Source organism: Netta rufina (assembly GCF_964035555.1).
Source record: "Netta rufina genome assembly, chromosome: Z".
Lineage (NCBI taxonomy): Eukaryota > Metazoa > Chordata > Aves > Anseriformes > Anatidae > Netta > Netta rufina.
Window position 1 is genome coordinate 46,525,201 of NC_140126.1, and position 18,228 is coordinate 46,543,428.

Sequence of the window (18,228 nt, forward strand, 5' to 3'; positions counted from 1 at the left end):
GGAGTCCCATTCACTGAACTGGGACCTCTCCAGTTAGTCAGGACTGGTGGTAGTTTATTGAAGGTGGTTTGGCTAGCTCTTCTGCCAGTTCCTTTCAGTACCCTTGGATGAATCCCATCCAGCCCCATAGACGTGTGAATGTTCAAATAATGTGGGTCACTTACAGCTTCCCATTAGATTATAAGAACTTCATTTCACTCTTGATGACAAACAGAAGTCCCAGTATCACCCTTTTAACTTTTGATACTAAGTTCCCCCAGTAAAAAACTTCATGACCTCAACAGTCAGATATGGGCTTGTTTTTTTTCCCCATTAAGGTGTTCATCAGCTACATTAAAAACAAGTAAACCTTTATAATAGGTACAACTCTCTAGGAAAAAACATTTATTCAACTAATTTACAGAGTAAGCCAATTAAGGCAAAATATATTACTTGGAAATAGACAGGCTTTCACTGGGTACAAATATGAAGTGGCTTAACAGTATTGTATATAAATATGTCCTTTGAAAGCATCAGGAAAGGTAAAAGCAAAAGAATACAAGCTGCAAAACCGTTTAAGGCAAACAAAAAGTAATTGTTTATTCTTTGTTCTTAAAAAAAAGTATTATTACCAAAATATTCTCTTCACAATTACTTCCATATTTCTGCATAAAGATTTACGATTGTGTGAGCATAGATAGAAGAAGTGAAGCCATGAAAAAAAATCAGAGAAGACCAAAAACTTATATGAGAAACAGTGAGCCCATGACATCAAGAAGGCATTTAGGACTAATAAATGTTTAGAAAATACAGGATAGCAAAGCAAGTGATACACATCTCACTATTTTCCACATCCAATTGCTGACAACCATAACTTGATAGAAGAAATTATACTAATTCCATATAAAATGTGTGGTTTGGAAATACTGTAGTAAATGATGTTGAAATGCAATGCTGAGATAATTTCATGTGTATGTGCTACCTGATCTAAAAGCCACTGAAGCAACTTGAACTATGCTGTGTGTTTTATCTGGAGATGATTTCATCTCTGCTACAGAGAAGCTATACATAGAAAAAGATGCAGCTTGGAAAATGAGATTTCAAGAATTATTTAGCCCAGACTCGAACTAACTGGGCATGGGTTTGTGCTGTTCTTCAGCAGTCCACTGTTACATGTTAAAAAAAACTACTCAGCATCAGTCCTGAGAACTTACATACACCAAACCTCTGATGTGTGAAATACCACTTAAGCACAGGCCCCAAGATAACATCTAATTCAGAAGTCGTCTCTCTAGATTGAAATGCACATTTAACATACATATTATGCTGTCAACATGTTTATATTATTAATATAAGTAGCTAAACAATGATCCCCATCTTTAAAAAAGTATATTGAGTAACTGAAATATTAAACATTTCAGAAATGCCTATTAAGGTGTCAAGTAATAGCACATTCCAACTTATAAACTGTGATGTTATTTGTCTTACTTATAAATATATCTGTTTGTTCTGATTTCCTCTTTTGTGAATTATATTGGAAATCACATGGTTATTGAAAATTGGAATTGCTCATTTCCACTATTGGAAACTACCTCCACATCTTAAAAAGTAAAATACAGTTTACAGGTAGATTAGAAATCTGTGCTGTATCCCCACTGAGAATTAGAATACATAGTTTTCACTATTCCAGAAACAAAGCCAGTATTCCTTAGTGTCATGGATCAGCCTTCTTTCAAACGGTCCTGGGTGGTAGATGTTGTTTGTACATTCCTGCCAGAGCCTTGGCTGCACTGTAGATCATCTGTCGACGGGACATGCCAGTGAATACCATGTGCCAATCAGTCCTGTTGACATTCAGTATGTTCTTCTCAAGCACTTCGCCCACTGTCACCAACAGGCCTGACCATCTCAGATTGTAGTCCTGAGGAGTGAGACTCTTAGCCTGTGTAATGTTTTGAGAAGTGATTACTGAATGAGCATGAAAAGAGTAGTCTTCACCAAGACTAGCAGTAAACTTTCTTACAATGGGACTACATGGCAAATAAAAGAATATCAGAATCCAAATCTCAGACTGCCCTGCAATTTTGCAAGCCAATTACACTTTTTAAATTTGTGTCTATCATGATCCAAGTGACATCTGAACAATTTAAATATGAAACATATTTGAGGGCATAAAGACATTCTGCTATTAGTATGAAATAGTTTTCTCTTTTGAAGTAGCCAACAGATGGAATCAGTAACAATACGTATTCATACAGTAAATTCTTACTCTCCACAGATTTTTTTTTTAATGGTTAAAATGTCCTTTTGGAGCAGACAAGTAACAAGAAAACAGCTTGGCAGAAAAGGAAGACTGAGCTATTTGCATGAGATCACAGTGTGCATACACTGTAATTCCCCAAGACTGGATGCAGATGGTAAATTGCAGTGTAAGTACCACTGCATTTATCTGTTTTCGTTCTCACCCCAGATAACCACCTCTGGCCACTCTCACATACAACGAAGAAGACTTTCAGCCTAAGAAAGGCTGTTCTTAGTATTACTTATTTCTTCATAACATTGCACAATGGGCCAAATTCTTCATACAGTTTTTGTTTTGACACATAACTGAGTCAGTCTTTTTCCACTGCATGTGCAGCAGACCAAAGCTCAGCAGTGTGTTTCTGCCTTCCTACAACCGCTGTCTTGTAAAGTAACAGTATGTATCACAGAATTACAGGATGTTAGGGATTGGAAAGGACCTTGAAGAATCATCTAGTCCAATCCCACATACAAATTTGTTAGAATATACAATCTGCTCCAATATGGAAATAACTTGATGCTCTCCAGAGGTACAGAAGAGGCAGAATTCCTTTGTAAGGAAAAAGCAAATTCAACACTTCTTATTAATCCAAACATATTGGCAGTAAGAAAATAATTTAGCAGACAGTAGGGACTGAATATCTGTTATGGTATCTCCATTATGATCCACAATTGCACATAACTTCATAGACAAATTTAGAATTTTTGGTGCTAAATATCAGTTAACACCAAATAAAATATAAAAAAAATAAAAGTCTAGTATTTTCCCCTGTTCTTGCAGTTTCTGGTTTGACAAAAAAAAAGACGACATCTGGCCTCTGAACAGAAGCTTCTTGTAACAAGATCTCAAATTCACCTTTCACTTTCTCAAATCAAGCAATATTTAAGAGTTATAAACAGCCATGAGTCCCTAATTATGTGCTCAGAAAAGTTTATGCCATTGGTAAAGACAGTAAGAATTATGTTCTAATTCTAAAAAGTTTCATTCTATGCAGATACTTTTATCACTATTTCTATTACAAAAACAACAAAACACACAGCTAGCAATTTAATTGCTTTTCATGTATTTTTACACCTTTTGTACTGTGAGTAACAAATAAGATCTATCATCCAATGCACATTTCTTCTGTTTTCTGTCTGAAATACCACTATATGATTACTGCTTCTTTTTTTTCTCCTCCACTCTGTAATCTAGATTTTAATTACAGATATTTAACTGGATTCATACTAAGTTTCTCTCACACCCCGAGAGAAACTCAAAGAGACATAATGGGAATAAAGGTAACAATTGGTGCACACACCCAATCAAGAGCCCAACAATTTGCTATTAACAATAGCTTTTAAATGACAAAACAGTGTTCTGTAAAACAAAAATGAAGGACAGCTACCATGATTATTATTATTTTTTGCATCTGTGGAGCATTGATATGAACTATGTAACAATTTATGCAGTAATTTCACATTGCTGTGCTTATTTTCAGATGGGTTGCTTACATCCCTCAGTGAAGTTGTATCTGCTTAATTAGTATTTTTTCCTGTAGCTTCACGTCTTTCACCACTCTTTTTAAGAGCATTCTGTAAAACTACAGAAATGGAGCAGTATTTCTCATTTTGCTACTCATCAGCTTTTCAAAGTTGTAAGAGCTCTGAAAACTAAGAACTATCCCACAAATCTCCACTCTAATGGAACTGGTATTACACGCACAAAAATTAAACAATCACTATTTGTTTTCTCAAAACAATCCTCTGCAGATCAAACTCTCAGTTTTGGTTTGGAATTCTTCACAGAAACATTAAAAATAATTTGCGAACCAGAATTAACTAATGTATGACTCATCTGCAGTCAGGCAACATGCAGCGACTGGATTTTGGAATAATTCCCAGTGTGGCCCAAGTAATGTAAGCAATCTCATGAAAAAATTGTCGGTTTAAGAACTGCCCAGTACTGGGTTATTTTCAGTGGGATGACCCATGGAATTTCCAAGACTTAAATCTTCCTATTTCAGAAATTTTAAATCTTTGTGAGAATAGCACAGTCAAAAGAGGAAATCTGTCTTGTTTTTAGGTAAGAGACTGTATGTTGTGGAATCGGGTCCATGCACAAATATGAAAAGGTATCTGTGATTTATTTGAAGTAAGTTTTAGGAACACTAACCAATACAGGATGCTATCCTATCAGTATGCTGGTAATTAGCAACATAAAATATCTAGGTTTTATGAGCTTTATTAAAATTGGAGTGTTCTCAGTTTTTATACTTGTGTCTGAATGAGATGTTAGATACTTCACTGATTTAGTAACATGTGCACGTGTGTGCACATACACTCCACTATTACACAGTTTTGTTGACCTCAGATGAATCTCTAATACATACATGAAGTAAGTTAAGAAAAGGGAAACACTCATTTTCTTGGGTAAGAGTGCTTACTGCGTGTACTTGGTGCACTTGCTTAGTGCATTCTTGAGCTGCAAGGCTTTCCTGTGTGACCGAGGGAAATGCGAGTATTCTTATTTTATCTAAACATTGGTAAGGTTTATTTTTAGACACTGAACCAGACTGACAGATGTAGTACAGTGATTAAAATTATATTCCATTTTGAGGAAATATTTTTTCTCAGTTAATTTCTTTTTGGTTAATATTTCCTCTTCGTTAATTTCTTCTTGGAATATTTCTTCTTAATTAATAAAAAAGTAAAACAAATGTTTCATGTGCTGTATACTGCAGAATGAGACTCCTGAGCAAGGATTACTTTGCCACAAATGCCGAAAGATTTTTAAGTAGTACTTACCTATGACTTAGAAGCATTTTTTATCCTCATTTATAAAGAAAGATTTAAGTGAAGCAACAATACGAACTGACATCATAAATGAAATTAAAACTTAAATCTTATGTCTTGACTGTTAATCCAACACCTGTAAGAAACCTGAAAACTCACCTGCTGAACATACTGTAAAGGCACTGGTGTTGCTTGGGTAAAAGCTTCCAGATGAATTCCATGAACTGGGTCCTCAATAATTAAACATCCAATGTCGAACCACCTGCAATAATATGCAAATTAATTCACTTTTTAGTACTATGTATCACTTGACTGAAAACTTGTTTGTAGTTGAATTACAACTCAGGCATTTTACAAATTCTGCTACATATGTAATTATATGTAATGAAGTTTCATTTAAGTGTGTTGCATATTTTAAATAAAATTTGTATACATCATCTTTAGTGTGTATGTATATAGTGTGTACTATAGTGCATGACTATGCATCTAATAAGCATAAAATAAACAAAATTATACAAAATACAAGGAACAGATCAAAGAAACACAGAAAGCTGGAGGAGAGGGGGCCTGTACAGATATATTCTTTTAGACATACTTATTATGTTACTTTTTTCATGCAATCTTTTCTATAATGCATCTCATTAAAATAACTTTCCCTAACAATCAAAAACCTTAATTCTTATTCACGTTCTATATTCAGAAGATTTTTTTTTTTTGCATATAAAATCTTACTACAATCACTTAAATGATTTAGTCAGAAGACTAAGCCTTTCTGAAAAAAAACTGCACCTTTCAGAAAAAATGGTGCCTGCTGCAGAAGGCATGGTAAAACTACTGAAGCAGTACCAAGAACGTTTCTCTATCTAGTTTACAAAAATATTAAGCAATTTCTCCCTATCAAACTTTTAACATTGATACAATCCAAACAAAACTAAGGGCAACTCATCATTGCCTCACTGTATTCAATTTCCAGAACACTTTTACAGTTGAGCTGCCACAGGAGAGACACACTTCATAGAAAACAAACACAAAAGCAAGACCAAAATCATAAAAGATTTAGAAAGCTAAATATTGAAGCTGTTGTCTTCTACATATTACACGTGTCTACATATAAATTAAGTTTTATACTTTAAAGTGTGGGAAACAAGAATGTTGTTATGAATAGAAATGCAAGACTCAAATTTAAAAAATGACTGTCTGGGGGGGGTGACAATAGCTTACTGTCAGAGCAAGACTGCAGTAGAGTGAGAGGGGAAGAAGTACTTTCACTTGCATTCTCTTTTGCAGGAGGCAAGAGAGTACTGGAATGCCCTGTGATAGAGCACTACTCTCACTTGCAACTATGAAAGACTTCTTTAAGGATAAAGCGCTCTCAATTTATATAGAAAAAGTTGGTAAATGGAAAGATAACAAAATACTTTGCAACTTATTCTGCAAACAGTATTCAGAATGCACAATTGGAAGGGGAGTGATGTCCTTCAGCTCTCTGAAAGACCATTGAGAATTGTGTGGTTATTTGGAAACACTGCTCTCCTTTCAGATATTTGTAAGCATGATACGGATATCAGCAGAACACAAATTTTATCCTTGATACTGAAGTGCAACACCACAATGCTCACTTCAGAATTATTATTTATCAATTATTAACACCATGATCTATTATTTCATTGCAGAAAAAATAGAGCCAAAAATAGTTCAGATTTTTTTTTTTTTGTAACAACATGCAGGGAAACTTTCAAAGTCACTTGTTGGATGAAGCAAGCATCAAGTAATTCTTTGTTTCTACTGTAAATAATATTGAAGATTATGATGTTCTTGGGGCACGTATGGTGTGGACAGAAAAGCTAGCATTCTGTTCTATGATCTTCCTGGGCCAGCTCTTTCATTTCAAATGTTTTATCCAAAATTCTCAGGTTTAGGAATGAGTAAACTCAAATAAAGAGAACAGCAATTATTCTGAAACAGAGACCTTATTGTCACAGTTACTCCTTTGTGTAAACATAATAAAACATCTAAATTGAACTAGGTGGAGATAAATACTTAACAAGAATTAAAATACTTCCTAATTTTCTTTACTTAGAAAGTTCACCATTCATGTTCCACTAGGGATACTAAACGTACCTCCAAAAATGGAGCAAATGTGTCAAAAAATGAATCAAAGTCTATTACACAAACAACAGTGCAAAGATGAGAAAGCAAATTATTTCAGATTGTATCAAGGAAACATGAAATTGTCTCATTGTTTTGGAAAATAATTATAAAACTACTTCAAGAACTGTCTGTCAAAAAGCGTGTTATGACATCAAGTTGTAACTATTGTGCCTTCAGATATGTTACATCTGCGTGGAACAGATTAGAAGCAGTACACTCCTGGTGAAACGAAAATGCATAATATAATACCTCAGGAAACTGCATTACTCCAAATCCAGAACATCTCTAAATATACTTTCTGAACTGAATACAGTTTCAGAGAGAGAAAAGAACGCACACACACGTGAGAAAGGAAGTCATAAGACAAATTTCAATTTTTACAGCTCCTTAATTTTGTCAGTTTTGTATAACTTCATCGTGGTTTTGTAACGTGAGTCTTGATAAAGCTGACAAGGATCTTGTCTATTCAACTCTAAAGACGTCTGGCCAATAAGCTGAACAACCTCTCCAAAATCAAGTCTGCCAAAGCAATACTGAAGATAGACTCCCTCCTGTCTTCTGCTGAGAAAGTGATAATGGTAACTTTTTATAGTAGGCCCCTTTGAGTCAATAAAGAATACTCCCTTCCTCCCCCCGCCACCAAGAACAGGTATCAGGTTCTCACTTGTCAGGAAGCAATTCCTCAATGAAGTTTTCCACTGACACAGCAGGTTGTTTTTCATGTATTACTCCTGTCCGACGCAAGCTGTCTATCCTTTCTTGGGCTCCCTAGAAAGTAATGTAAACTGTTACACAACAGTCTGAGTCACAACATAGTGCAATACTTGCAGATGAATACAAAAAGAACTCTTCAATGTACTTTTTGCGTTAAACAATATGAGAGATTTGGAAAAATTACTCTCATTTCAAAATTTAAAAAAGACAGCTTACAGTGGAATCCTCAATAGTTACAAAAAAAAAAAAAAAGCTCACAGGGGAATCCTCAATAGTTACAAAAACTATAAGACTAATTCAATATTTTTAGTTTACTATTTTTCCATGAAAAAGACCTACACTAGCATACAAAGAATTCCTAATCTGTAACTGCACCAAGTTTTACTGTCAGCTAATGCATAAGCATATATTTCTTTTACCATTTCTGCAGCTTAATATTTCTCTGTTTTAGATCCTTTATGAGTGTTGTAAGACCAAAGGAGAATCTCTTTGTTGTGGTACCCCTTCAAGTAAGATCTAGAAATCACCTCCCCAAATCTGTTACAACTCTTAGGTTGTAACAAAAATATTAGAATTACACAGTAGTACCCAAAGGGAAAGAAGAGGCAGGTAAAGAACATATACATTATCCCCCTTTACCTCAGTATGAAATCGTATCAGCTAATACACAGGTATGAGGGTAGTCTTAACTCAGCTGTGAACGCTGCCCCAACAATTAGGAGAAACTATTTAATTTATAATAAATGAATGATTTGCTTACATTTAAGAAACAACATACTGGAAGTTGGAAGTAGTTTTTTACAGCATTTTTGGTTATTGGCCAGGAGGTTCTACCTATATATACCCAATGAACATGCAGTTTAAAATCCGGTGAAACACCCTTTGCTAACCATTTCTTTGGGCCAGCACAGCTGTTAGTGAGGCTGCACAGTTAATTCTTACCTTTTAAGGGTTACATAGATCTGCTTGGGAAGATCCCTGTGACAAGCGTTCAAACTATCAAAGTGATCAAACTATCTTTGACCTACAGAATTAGTGCAGAGACAACCTCAGCCTCAGAGTCTCCTTTCATTTCTAACATTCCCAAAGTACTGCGCTAGTAATACCTGGAGAACAAATGCCTGATATACTTAGAAACTGTAACAAAAAAATTTCACAAAGTATGCTAGATGTGATGGAAACAAAAGACATAAGGAAATTGATGAAACCATTCTTCATCTGAGATGAATGCATTTCCAGTAAGAAATAAAAGCATGTTTCAACAAGCCACTTGAAAACATTTAACGATTCAGATCATAAAAAAAAGCAAAGTTTCACCTATACTACCAACTGACCTTCCCTTTATGGAAGATAAGGTTGCTTTGGGTGAACGTTTCCACAATCTGTCTTTGCATTGGAGGCACATTAGTACTGTTATATATCAACTTACTTTTAAACCTGCAGCATAGCCTACAGGTTGGGGTGCGATGTTAGACTGTGCAGCCTCTCCAGTAACAACAGCCATTCCGAAGACTTCTTGAAAAGCATCTCGAATTGCTGCAACTTTCACTTCTTTATTAGAAGTAACCACAATGTCCAGTTCTCCACCAGTTTCTGTAAAATACATAGTGTTGGTATTTATTTCTCCACGTTCACATTATATATAAGCTAGTTCAAATATGTTCTATATCTCAAGAATACGCTCCAGTTGGTCTTTTCTTTCCCATGCACTGCACAAAAGTTCCTTCATGAAGCAGAAGTAACCGAAACTAGAAAGTAAGAGTCAGATGAACAGCAAAGAGATTTATGGATGAAAAAAAGACAACAGAAATTGAGAAATGTTCAGTACCCTGAAAAAAAGCAGATTCCTACTTTACTATGACAGTCTGGGGATTTAGGAGACTCGGACATCCATTTCTAAGGATGTTTTGATATTCAGGGAAGCAGTAAAGAATGTTGGTGTGACATGGAAATTTGTCCTTATGAAAGAGACCAAGAACACAGATTCAATTAACAGAATCAGTGAACAAATGTCAAATTACATAAGCTTTAAGACAAAGGATTGCATCACTTTCTAGTGGTCCTTGGACTGTAAGTTTCAGTATCTTGTTGTTAGTCTTCCTCCCTACAATTTTATATTGATTATAGACTAAACATCTATGGATCAAAAAGTTGTCAATATTTCCAAAGAACTTCCATATGAAAAAGACGAGTTTCATAAAAAAGGGTGAGTTTTCACTAACGTTTTTTTTTTTTTTTTTTTTACAACAAAAACACTTCATGAACTAATAGAAATCTAAGACTACTCTGAAAGACTCATGAACTCAAATGTACCTTGCATTTGTCTATCACCACTGAATCATTTTACTGTCAAACTTAATGTATGCAAAAATATCTCTGAAAACTTGTCTCTGCTGTGACAAGTTTTCTTAAGAACAGCTTTAACTTTTTTCAAACATGGAATATTTCAGAGTAAGTAACATAAATAAATTGCATCAGAAAGTTTAAAGAACTGAGGCAACTTCATAGACATGTCCACAAATGAGCACTAAAAATAACGGGCTGGGACATGACTTACGATCCTTAGTCCAATGGCTGTGAATGACGGTGAAGTACAACATGAATGGACTACAGAAAGTTACCAGATCCACTGTCATTTACTAAATAGCATGTCCTTTTGTTTCTGCTGAAGACAGAAAATTGGGCTAGATGAACCACTGGTCTGATCCAAATGCATTAGGGACTGAAGGATCTACCTTATGAAGAAAGGCTGAAAGCTGTGACTCATCTTGGAGAAGAGGAGGCTCATAGGGGATCTCATCAATGCATAGAAATAAATGAAAGAACAAAGATGACAGAGGCACTCTCTTTTCAGGGGTGCCCAGTGACAGGTAAAGAGGCAACAGGCACAAACTGAAGCACAGAAAGTTCCTTCTGAACATCAGGAAAAACGCTTTCACTACGCGGGTGACTAAGTAACCAAGCAGGCTGCCCAGAGAGGTGGTGGCACCTCCTCCCTCCTTGGAGATCTTCAAAACCCATCTGGACATGGTCCTGGGTACATGGTTTTAGATAGTCCTGCTTGAGCAGGGGGGGTTGGACAAGATGACCTCCAGGTCTCTTCCAACCTCCACCACTTCGCGATTCTGTGACACATCAGGACATTTTTAGGACAAGAGCAGCAAACTAATAACGCCCTTTAACCTGTCATCACCCAGGCCCACTGTTTGTAGAAAAACAAACTGCACCTCTAAGGAAAAAAAAAGGACTAAGTCCAGTGATTTTGCTTGCACCCACATGAACCTCATGAGATTCAACAAGTCTTAATTGCAAGGTGTTGTACCTGGGTTGGGGCAGTCCCAAACAGGAGTACAGACAGGGAGAAGAACTCATTGAGACCAGCCCTGGAGAGAAGGACCTTGGGGTTCTGGTGGATGTAAGGTTCACCATGAGCCAGCAGAGCACGTTTGCAGCCCAGAAGGCCAACTGCATCCTGGGCTGCATCAACAGAGGTGTGACCAGCAGGTTGAGGGATATGATTATCCCCCTCTGCTCTGCCCTCATGAGGCCCCACCTAGAGTGCTGCATCTAGGTCTGGGGCCCCTACCACAAGAAGGATGTGGGGCTGTTCGAGCAAGTCCAGAGGAGGGCCACAAAAATGATCAGAGGGCTGGAGCACCTCTCCTATGAGTGACTTCTTTGCAGCTTTTCAAAACTTAAAGGAGGCTTATAAAAAAAGAAGCAACATTTTGCTTTTGCAGATAATGTTAGGACAAGGAGGAATGGTTTTAAAGTAAAAGAGGGGAGATTCAGATTAGAGGTTAGGAGGAAACTCTTCATGCAGAGGTTGGTGAGGCACTGGAACATCTTGCTCAGAGAGGTTGTGGATGCCCCATCCCTGGAGCTGTTCAAGACCAGGCTGGACAAGGTCCTGGGCAACCTGATCTAGTGGGTGGCATCCTTGCCCATGGCAGGGGGGTTGGAACTAGGTGATCTTTTAAGGTCCCTTCCAAACCGAGATGTTCTGTGATTCTAAACAGAAAATCTCAATTACACCTGCTGATAAAGCCTGCAGTATTTATCCTGATCTAAAATAAAATCCTCCAAACAAAGCTTTAAGTTTAAATTTTAAAGGAAAGAATAGTTTATTCTTTGGCTCATATTACTCAGCAGACCTCAATTACGGGAAATATTTTCTTTTTATGAAGAATTCCCAAAGGTATGCCAGAACAGTAGTAAGCTTTTTTTTTTTTTTTTTTTAAATCTTGTTATATATTAATTAGTTTACTGAATGGAATTGGATGTACACATCATTGAACTCTGGTGCATTTATTTTCAACATAGCAAAACAACAGGCCAATAAAAATAGGGAAATTACTGAAAATATCTTTTTTCATTGATTCCTTCTTGATAAAAATCAAGTTAAGTACATGTTCTTAAAATTGACTGCAGGCTTTTGCTGAAGCTAGCCTTGTTTTGCGTGGCCTAGGGATAGAAAAACTGATAATGAGCTTTTTAGTCAACTGAAAACTAAGCCAAAACATATCTAATAATAAGTTACTGCATATTAACTTAAGAACTAATTTTGACTCATGTTTGTATTCTGCACATGATGAATTTAGATTATGTGCTTTTATATTAAGGATCATCATGTAACAAAAGCATTTATCTCTTTTCACCACAGAAACGAAACAAAGGTAAAACATGCACTAAAAGAAAATCTGTGACTGCGTCTGTCGCACATTATGGTAATACGGAAATAGTAAAATCTAAAGTGCAAAAATTTGAATGTATTGGTGTATATTTAAGACAGAACTGTCACATCCAGTTAAGGTCCAGTCCCTGTACATTGTACACCTTGCGCGTTCCTGAAATGCTGGTTCCAAAGACAATTTGAGATTGATTGTCCTCTTTTGTTCTAAAACTTTTTTTTTTTTTTAAATGCTTATAAGGTGACCCAACATTTAACGTGCAGACAGATATTCCATTCCATGTGTTTGACTCAGACCGAAGTCTTTACCCTGAGCCACTGAAAACAGTTCGGCTATTTTCAAGGAGGAGATTACAGAAATCCTATTTTTTCACATGCAAATATTCTTTCGACCACCTCATCTACAAGCTTTGGTACTTTCAGGCTTTGGCATGAAAAAATCTGAAATTTGTTTGGAATTGCAGCAATGGAGAGAGAGCAGAGAGAAGGGGGCCAATTTCTGTTGACAGCATGACTTTTGCCAATTCCAGAGAACATTTCTAGAAAAAGGTAAATACTAAGTTTACAAATTTCCAACCTATTTCCACAACTTGCAACTACAAATAGACATACACGGCTGTTTTCCCTTCTAGCATGATTGCAGAGAACTTTGCGACAACCATTGAGCTTCCATACTCTTAACAGAATCTTACAAGCAAAGCATTTTATTAAAATGACTTCCTCCTCTAAGTAATTCTGTTTTGTCCAATGAATAGTGCTCCAAACTGTCAGTGAATTCTGAGATATTCCATATTAAAAAGGGACAGTCAAGACTGCAATGGCAACCTTAACTACAATTCCCCTAATTGTGCATCATCATTATTTACTATACCTTGCCTCCTGATACTCCACTCAATAGCTTCTCAATTGCTGGCTGTACTTCTCACTGACTTCATATCCCTCTGTCTCACCACTAATAAACTGCTAGGATATATTTAGTTAAATTTAAGATGATTAACTACTTTCAATGATAAGGTTGTCTTCCCCTTTTATTTGACATATTGTCCACTGCATTAGGGCAAGACTGCAGCAATATCGTTAGCCTGATCACAGAATAAATCCGGTTGAAAAACAGCTCCGAAAAACAAAATGCAAAAAATATTAATAGTTACTTCTCAGCCACATCAGCTTCCTGATCAGCTTGACCTACATTCAGACAAAGGGCAGTATTGGCACAACAAAAGAGGGAGGACTGCTTAGAGAACTGCTGGAAGGAAGGGGGGGGGGAGTAAGGATAAAAAAACAAACTACCACCCTAGATAAATCATGTCTTCTGTTCCATATTTAATAAGTAGAAATCTCAGGTCACTATGTGTGACATAACATGTACTTCAGTAAAACAAAAACCGCTGAATACAACAAAGTTTCTCCCTCCTAATAATTTTCAAACTAATTGAAATGCTATGCTTTTCCTTGAAGGCTCAATGCCCAGAAATGCTTCAGACCTCATTAGACTGCTTAAAAATTTTCATTTTCCTACTGCTTTAAGTTTGCCAAATTTCCTAAAAATAGTATAATACTAGCAGAGTAGAGAAGTAGAACAGATCAAAGTCAGAAGAAAGCCTCAAAAGCCATGTAAATACCTCTGTCCTTTGCCTCTCTGAGTCTGCCCACCTTTCAACTTGTTTTAGTTTGAATGTGGTACCTTATACAATACTAGTATTTAATCATGCGATCTAATAGAATTGATACTTACAATGTACTTTAAACTCCGTAACACTTAAACGGAGATACAGTGGGAGAAAAAAGTATGGAAACTCAGACATTATACATGAGTGCTCTTTATTGTTTTTATCATTTTTTTTTCTCCTCATCTTCCACAATTTGTATTAAAAATGTATTACTATGCCACTACATGAACTATAGTGGAATACAAATGCCAAATGAACCTCAAGACATAAATGAAGCCAGCCTCACAGTGAGTGATTCATTGGAAAATACACCTGAAAAATCAGTACAGTACTGTGGCTTTGAATTAACATACCACATATTTAAATTCTTTACTCTTTTTGTGGTGAGGCATAGGCACAGGTTGCCCAGGGAAGCTGTGGATGCCCCATCCCTGGAAGTGTTCAAGGCCAGGCTGGATAGGGCTTTGAGCAACCTGGTCTAGTGGGAGGTGTCCTTGCCCAAGGCACAGGGGTTGAAACTAGGCGATCTTTAAGGTCCCCTCCAACCCAAACCATTCTATGATATACAAACTTCAAGTGTGTAAGTAGCACGCTATTAGGTTAACCTATTATTTGCAAGTATTATGTAATGGTTTGTCACAAATACTTACTGATATATGGAACCATCCCAGGATCCAGTGTTGTGATCATAGACTCCACTGAATGTTTGGTTTTATCAAGGACAGACTTCACCATGGGATTCTCAGCTACACCCTAAATTTAAGCAAATAAGATTTCCATATTTATCTTCTATCAGGATGCCAAAGTGTTACAGTTAAAAAACAAACAAACAAAAAGATCCCTTAAAATATTAAACTATTTTGTGTTTTCCTTATCACATTTACCCTATTTAACATTGCATCTCACTCCTCAGCATATATGCTATGGGAGATGACTATCACCGCATGACTCTTTAGTTAAAGCATACACTTCAAGTATTGTCTTTCCCATCCTCTGCATTAATGCATTACTCAGATTAGCTTAAAAAGAAACATCTCAATCAGTGATAGTGTGCAACACACTTCATCTGGTTCTATTCTGGGACTGGAATCTGTGAGCATTTAGTAAGGTTGTAGATTTCCCATGCTAACTATAAGCACCATCAGAGTATGCAGCTAGATTTACTCTGTGCTAACTTAGGCTGAAGAACTCTCTTTTCTAACCTTCATAAAGACAATAGGATCTATTTTTGTATTGTCCATTACTAAGAAATATTTCTAGGGCAATTGAGCTGAAAGTCCTCAATTTATAAATAGATTCTAAACAATACTGGAAAAATGTTCTGTACTCTCCAGCCAAATCATAGGTGGAGCTGCTGACAGACTTCAAAGTTGATTAAATATAAACACAAACACTGTCCTGTGTCTTGCAAATAGTCTTAATGAATGTCTGTATCTCTTCACAAGTTTACTTAAATCCAGGAAAGATTATAGAGTGAAAGAAGAAAGACAACAATGCTTAATTAGGGAGGGATAAATAACTGGAAACTGTAACATTTATAACTTAAGAACTGTAACACCTGTAACATTTCTTTGTTAGGCAGGCTGCTTTAGGTCTAACATTAAAAATGCAAATGCTTACATTTGCTTCTCTTTAGAACAAGCATTATTCAAGGAAGCACTGTGCATGCACTTTTTTTGGCAAGTGCTTGCTTAATATTTAACATGTTTCAGTGAACTGCAGAATCAGACAAGCTTTAATTATCTTAGAATAACTTCTGCTCAGCAAAGCTTTATTTCCACAAATAAAAATGCTTTCTATTTCTTTGTTGCAAACTTAACAAAGGCAAAAAGCCACAATCCTACATCTCCTGAGATATCGTATAGATACTAATAAGGATTGTTTTACCCACACCTCACATTGAAATAGCTCACTGCTGAGTTCAGGTACTCTTCCCATCACCGTGGAGAGCACTAAGCCTGCGTATAGAATTTGGTAAAGGAAATAGAACAATTTCTAATGCTAATATAATGAAACTTTTTCAAGGCAGAGCCCATTGTAGCCTCTTCTTTCCCATGCATACAACCCCAGACACTTTTCTGAATGGTAGCATCACTCAGTAATACATAAGTTATTGTGATTTCTCATATATCCACAGGATGCTGTCATGAGCAGGCCAGTAATATTCCTTCTTCAGTTCTAGTAATATTCCTTCTTCAGTTCTCTCAAAATTTGAGGTTTGTCTGCTTCAAGTGAAGAAGAAGAAGAAGAGACCTGAGGGAATAAGATCCTCAGAAATGCTGCCAGTAGGAAGTTCCAGTTCTGGAGTCAAGCAGTACTTCTCCAATCACTTCCATCTTGGCTTCCTAACTAATAACTAATACACTTCTCCTGCAGGTAATCAAATTCATGAAGAGCAAGAAACTGCTGCTTCTGCCTTTGCACACTGCCTTACGGTCACTGGCCTGTCACAAAGCAGGGAGAAATAATCTACATTTTTTCTATCAATGCAAAACACTAAGGTTCACAACACTATGAACCATAATGTAGTTAGATTTGGAATTTCTACCAAGTCATTGCTAAGTCAACATAAATCCAAACAGATGGGGAATCTTCAACTTTGGAAGACTGCAAATACATACCTGTTGAAAATTTAGGTATTGATGTCCTCTTTTTTCAACCAGTCAAATACTCAGGCCATGAGGTGCAAAGACTGCTTTAGTGTCCAACTTTGCTTCTGACACATGGAATCAATTTTGGAATATATCTATAACGCTCCTTGGCCACCTTTGACAGATTCAGGGAACTGAAGCAGTCTCACTCAATTCTAGACCATAAACTTGTCAATCTTAGATTGTCACAATCTTGAGTATTACCTAACTTGAAGGGAATCTAGACGAAAGGTATAAACATCTATCTTAAGAACACCTGAGAAAAAAGTAGTTCAGACTATATCTAGAATAGAAATAAGGGTAACTACTCCAACTACTATTTTAGTTCTTCAACAGGAATCCAGGATGCATTTCTACAGTAATTACCAGTTTGTCTCCTAGATTCCGGCTCATCTTCAGAAAACAAAGTCTGATGTATGCGGACAAACATCAAGAACTTGATGGCTTCATTGTAATTAATGATTCCTTGTTCTCTGACCTAAAAAGTCCTCAAAAAGAGGCCACTGAGCACATGGACCACACAGAACACTTAATATGTCAATAAAGGTTTAGTTTTTAATTATTGATGTCAGATAGTGATTTTCTCCAAAAATGGAAACAGGACACCTTTTGAACCTTCCTGCTATAAAGGCAACAGTAATGGGGATGAGATTGGCTTTTCTGATAATTTGCAACTGCAAGCTCTCGTACTTTCAAAATGGCTACAAAACGACGCCACAAGAACAACATTCTCTGGAACATTACCATCTACTGCAAATACAAAAAGAAACATAATGACTGAGAGAAGGACATTATTATTTAAGGGAAGAAAAACCATGTATTTTCATAACCATGAGAAGACATCTCTTCCTGAAAAGGGCAGCACAACACGCTGCTCTCACTGTAGTGATGGAGGTTTAATCTGGCGCTTCAAAGCTGTTTCACTGTCAAGATGTATATTCCTTGCTGGTAGAGTTTGCCATGTCACAACTTTTTCTCCCAGCTTTTCACATTCAAAAGAGCTTGAAAGTCCCTCCAAGACTCTACATTCCCATCACGACTTTAGTCCCCTCAATCTTTCCTTCAGGTTTGGCATAAACCAGCAAAGAAGATGGTGCTGCTCTTGAGGATGGGGTTTAGCATTTATTAACAGCCCTTGGATTTTGCAACAATCTACACAAAGCTACTTATACGTAGCATTTTCCAAAGCTTCAGAAAGGTTACAGACTAATAAATTCTACTTGTGGATGCTGCTTGCTATTTCCTCGGGATTGTGAGACTGCTCCAAGAGCAGCTACTCTTCAGTATATATTTCACA

General features: G+C 36.5%; 1 protein-coding gene across 11 annotated transcripts in view; it reads right to left on the minus strand.

Annotated features, from left to right (window-relative positions):
• Window positions 1-367: 367 nt before the first annotated feature.
• Window positions 368-18,228, minus strand: part of PRRC1 (proline rich coiled-coil 1) — a 31,152-nt gene continuing 13,291 nt past the window's right edge. For all 11 annotated transcript variants that reach the window (XM_084304629.1, XM_084304621.1, XM_084304628.1 and 8 more), the window contains 5 exons: window positions 14,931-15,033; window positions 9,350-9,513; window positions 7,871-7,974; window positions 5,215-5,317; window positions 368-1,921 (listed from right to left, as the gene is read on the minus strand). In XM_084304629.1, the coding sequence (XP_084160755.1) occupies window positions 1,712-1,921; window positions 5,215-5,317; window positions 7,871-7,974; window positions 9,350-9,513; window positions 14,931-15,033 (684 nt within the window). In that variant the 3' untranslated portion in view covers window positions 368-1,711. The remainder of the gene's footprint in view (window positions 1,922-5,214; window positions 5,318-7,870; window positions 7,975-9,349; window positions 9,514-14,930; window positions 15,034-18,228) is intronic.